At 54.1% G+C, this 4,937-nt stretch overlaps 1 protein-coding gene across 1 annotated transcript in view; it reads left to right on the forward strand.

Annotated features, from left to right (window-relative positions):
* The window catches only part of LOC106000879 (cytochrome P450 2F2), a 23,108-nt gene that overhangs the window by 5,499 nt on the left and 12,672 nt on the right, over positions 1-4,937 (forward strand). Inside the window, exons 2-7 of the mRNA XM_013036088.1 lie at positions 46-208; positions 715-864; positions 2,139-2,299; positions 3,079-3,258; positions 3,612-3,753; positions 4,459-4,646. Coding sequence (XP_012891542.1) covers positions 46-208; positions 715-864; positions 2,139-2,299; positions 3,079-3,258; positions 3,612-3,753; positions 4,459-4,646 — 984 coding nt within the window. The remainder of the gene's footprint in view (positions 1-45; positions 209-714; positions 865-2,138; positions 2,300-3,078; positions 3,259-3,611; positions 3,754-4,458; positions 4,647-4,937) is intronic.

Consider the following 4,937-nt stretch of genomic DNA (forward strand, 5'->3'; position numbering starts at 1 on the left):
GGGGAGGGGAGGGGGAGAGCCCCTGTGACCTCCTTCCATCCTCAGCTGAGCAAGGAATATGGCTCCATGTACACCGTGTACCTGGGGCCCAGGAGAGTCGTGGTACTCAGCGGGTACCAAACGGTAAAGGAGGCGCTGGTGGACCAGGGGGAGGAGTTCAGTGGCCGTGGAGATTATCCAGTGTTTTTCAACTTTACTAAGGGGAATGGTAAGCCTCCTCCTTTCTCCACCATTCTCTAAGCTTCTCCTCCCCACCCCCGTCACTCCAGAACCTTGAATGGCACCTCCATCCCAATCCCCATCACTATCCAACTCCAGTTTTGTGCTTAAGACAGGTGCTTTGCCACATGAGCCAAGCTCCACTTCTGGCTTTTTTGTGGTTCATTAGACATAAAAGTCTCCCAGACTTTCCTACCCAGGCTGGCTTTGAACCATGATCCTCAGATCTCAGCCTCCTGAGTAGCTAGGATGACAGGTGGGAGCCACCAGCATCCAGCAGTCATGGGGTCCTTAAAGAAATAGTTAGAATGTTCAGAAGTGGGGAAAGGAAAGCCCACGGCCTCGTGAAAACTCCAAGAAAACAACCTGGCTCAGCCTGGAGGGTCAGGGCTGGTTCCCTGGAAAGAGACTCAGTCTCCCTTCCAGCAAACACCAGGAAAAGGGGGGTTCAGGGGCTCAGTTGTCCACTGAGCTAAGCACTGCTCCTCTCCCCAGGCATCGCTTTCTCCAATGGAGAACGGTGGAAGGCCCTGAGAAAGTTCTCTGTCCAGATACTACGGAACTTTGGGATGGGAAAGAGAAGCATTGAGGAGCGGATCCTGGAGGAAAGCAGCTTCCTGTTGGAGTCCCTGCAGAATACACAAGGTGGGTGGGGGGCGGAGGGTTCTTAATGAATGCAGTCTGCACCCCTAACCCACACCCATCCTTCTCAGTAGGCACTGTGGTGAATGCAAGACTTCTGAAGGGGCCTTTCTTGCCTCATTATGAGAATAGCGCCCCTAGAGGAGGGTCCACTTATGACCAAGATTTCAGGCATGAGTCACCAGCACCTGGCTCTCCCATAATTATTATTTTCTTTTTTTTTTAACTTTCTTTTTTATTCTCTTCATTCTTTTTTTGTGGGGGTGGGGGATCGGTCACAGGGCTTGAACTCAGAGCCTGGTACTGTCCCTGAGCTCTTTTGCTCAAGGCTGGTGTTCTAGCACTTTGAGCCACAGTGCGGCTTTTGGCTTTTTCCGTAATTAATTGGAAATAAGAGTCTCATGACTTTCCTGCCCAGGCTCCCGATGAACTGTGATTCTCAGATTTCAGCCTCTTAAGTAACTAGAATTACAGGCATGAGCCACCAGCACCTGGCTCTCCCCATTCTTTATCACATCTGCAAAGTCACTTTAACTATGAGAAACAAGACGTGGGTTGTAGTGAAGGAGACATCAACGTTTTGGTGGGGGGAAGGGGAGCATTATTCTACAGTCTCCTAATCGGTCAGATCTTATCAGGAGTTTCCACCCTTGAACACTGAAGTCTTCTAACAGCCTCACAAAGAGGCAGGGCACTGCCGTGAAGCCCATTTGACAAGAGAAAAGTTTCAGAGAAAGAGATTCATTCTGTCCCAGGTCACCTCAGGACTTAGGAGAGCCCAAGCCAACCCTCAAATTAAGTCCCTTTAACTTCAGACTGGGCTGGGACTAGTGGGTCTTGGTGGCTCTGTTGAGATGGGTTCCTCTGCTCTTGTTGGGTGTGGTCTGTTTGGCTGTCGGAGGTTTGGAGGATTGTGTTCCTGTGTGTGGGTAAGTGTGTGCACTGTGAGATTGCTGCTGTGTTCTGTGAAGTCTGATCATCTGGAATGGGCTGTGTGGTCTCAGGCACAGCCTGTTTTGTTGGTATCGTCTTGTTGAGATTTGCAGAATGTTGTGGTTTTCAGATGCCCAGCCTGTTGCCAGATATTTTTTGGGTCTGGTATACGGCTTGTATGCTGGGTGGCCATGTGGGTGCTGCAAGATGTGGACTTGGTCAATGGTTGCATGGCCAGCGTGGCAATTCCAGCTGTGGTTGCATGGGTTTGAGGGCCTTGGGTGGCGCGGGGTGTCTTCCCAAATCCGCGGCTCCCACCTTCTCCCGCCTTCTCCACGCTTCAGGCGAGCCCTTCGACCCAGTGTTCGTGCTGAGCCGCTCCGTGTCCAACATCATCTGTTCTGTGATCTTCGGCCACCGTTTCGATTACAGCGACGAGCGTTTGCTGGCCATTATCCGCTTCATCAATGACAACTTCCAGATCATGAGCAGCCCCTGGGGCGAGGTCAGTCAGCAGAGTGAGAGATGGGAGAGAGCTGTGCTGGGGCTGGGGTGGGAGGAGGTGTGGTTCCCGGTATTTAAACACAAATTGGAAATAGCCAGCAGAGAAGGGACCACCAAAGAACAGGTCTGGCCACGCCCCCACTGGCCATGCTCTTGGAGAAGGGACTTCCCCTAGCCCAGGCACCCCACCCCTATGCTTATCTAACTGCTCCAATATGGCCATGCTCACTAGAGAAGGACCAGCCCTGACTCAATCTGGACACCCCTGTTTTGTGTGGCCACGCCCCCTTTGACCACGCCCCTTTCGCGGACCCAGTAGGGACACCCAGTTCTTATTTGGCCACATCCCTCTGCAGAAGAAACCTTAACTGACCCAGTCTACCAACTCGCCAGCTCTGCCACACACATCCCTAAAGTGGCTTAAAGCTCTTCATTTACCCGATGTCCTCTTCCCCTAACTTCATTCATTCCCCCCAAAATACCATCCTAATGCTGTTGGTTAACTCATGCCTGTAATCTTAGTACTCAGCAGGTTGACATTTGAGAAATCCAGTTCAAAGCCAGCCTAGACCAAAAAAGTCTATGAGACTCGTATTTCTCATTAACCAACCAAATAGCCAAAAAGAAGTGTGTTGAAGTGGTAGAGAGCTAACTTTGAGCGTAGAAGTTCAGGGACAGTGGCCAGGCCCTGAGTTCAAGACCCAGGGGAGGCAGCAGGCACGAGAAACAAGAAAACTCTGCCTGCTCCTCCAAGCCCTTCCCACTCTTCCCACTCCCCAGCTATACAACATCTTCCCGGGTCTTCTGGACTGGCTGCCTGTGGGATCGCACCGACGAATGTTCCAGAACTTCAGAGGTATGAAAGATCTGATCGCTCGCAGCATCCGTGAACACCAGGCTACCCTAGACCCCGACAACCCCCGGGACTTCATCGATTGTTTCCTCACCAAGATGGCACAGGTAATCCTCAGCTTGGAGATCACACCTTTAGTCTAGCCTGAAACCAACCCTCTTGCTACCCTGGCCTCAAACCTCCAGGGATCCCAGATTAGGCAAGGGCTGGGGGACTTGGCACTGCTGAGAGTGCCAATTAACAGCTCATTAAGACCTTGCCACTGTCTAATTCATCCTGGAGCCTGAGGCTGAGATTTTCTCTATCTGGCCTTTGCACCTCCCCAAACCACCCCCCACCCATCTTCCTGGAAAGGGAACTGGGGAATGAGCCAACCTGGCACCCAGTAGCATTGGCGGCACCGGCTGGGGAATGGGATCCCCTGGCCCTGGCCTGTACCATCATATGTCAACCTCTGCAGGAGAAGAAGGACCCGCTCACCCACTTCCAAATGGACACCCTGCTGATGACCACACATAACCTCCTTTTCGGTGGCACCGAGACAGTGGGCACCACGCTGCGCCATGCCTTCCTCATACTAATGAAATACCCCAAAATTCAAGGTGCTGCCCCCCTGCCAGCTAGCCCTGAGTCCTATCCACATAGTGCTAACGCCTGAGGTGGCCCAGCCAAACCCTTAGGGGTCCACACCTGCTACCAAGGATCCTACCCACGCTGCAGTGGTCGCGCCTATGACCACTTTTCTAGGTCCTCCCCCAGCCCTGCCCAAAGCCACGCCCCAATACTAACCACGCCCACATGTCCCATGTAAAGCCACACCCCTAACCATGCCCCTGACCACCCCTCCAACCATATCTCCCAATTGATGCCTGTGGCCTCATACCCAATCCATCTCTCCAGCCGGGCCCCTAACTACGCCTCCCAAGTCCCCACCTTGGGGCAAGTCCAAGACTCACCCCCCCCCCCATTGTCTTACCTCATCCACAAAGCCCTGTCTGCAACTCCCAACTCCTGAGGTCCAGCCTCTGGGTAGATCCCCAAGTTTCTTTCCTGCCTCACCCAATACACACACAGGCGTGCACCATCCAACCACTGTACCCATCAGTCAACCAGCCCTGGAAGCCCCGCCCAGAATCCCAGGTGCACCGGAAGTCCCACCCACAAAGCATGACACTGGCACCCGGGCTCCCCCCTGCTTTTTGCACTCACACACACACACACACACACACTGCAGCAGTAGCCCCTCTCGTGCACCTTGCACACGCCTGGTGCCCAGCCCCTCCCCGCCTTCCCTCCTCTGCCTCCAGCCCGCGTGCAGGAAGAGATCGACGCCGTGGTGGGCCGCTCGCGACAGCCCACGCTGGAGGACCGCGCGGCCATGCCCTACACCGATGCCGTGATCCACGAGGTGCAGCGCTTCGCTGACGTCATCCCCATGAACCTGCCGCACCGCGTCATCAAGGACACGGCCTTCCGCGGCTTCCTGATACCCAAGGTGTGCTAGGCACCTGGCCCACGACTTCCCGCGCTTACAGCTGGCCGTGGGCTCCCTAGGACATGGCCACCAGTGCCCTAAGGCCTTAGCAAGAAAGCATCCCAAGCCCTAGCATTGCAGCTCTGAGATCCTTAAATCTACAACTGCAGCCTCTTCCCAGGACCTCATCTCACACCCGAGTGCACTAGGGCCTGTCCTTAATCGCACACCCCTTTCCTGCCCTAGACCTCCTTCTTGGGGCTCATCTTTCCAATCCACAGGGTTTGGGACTTAATCCTAGTAGCCCAAAAC

The sequence above is a fragment of the Dipodomys ordii genome, unplaced genomic scaffold, assembly GCF_000151885.1.
Source record: "Dipodomys ordii isolate 6190 unplaced genomic scaffold, Dord_2.0 Scaffold249, whole genome shotgun sequence".
NCBI classification, from domain to species: domain Eukaryota; kingdom Metazoa; phylum Chordata; class Mammalia; order Rodentia; family Heteromyidae; genus Dipodomys; species Dipodomys ordii.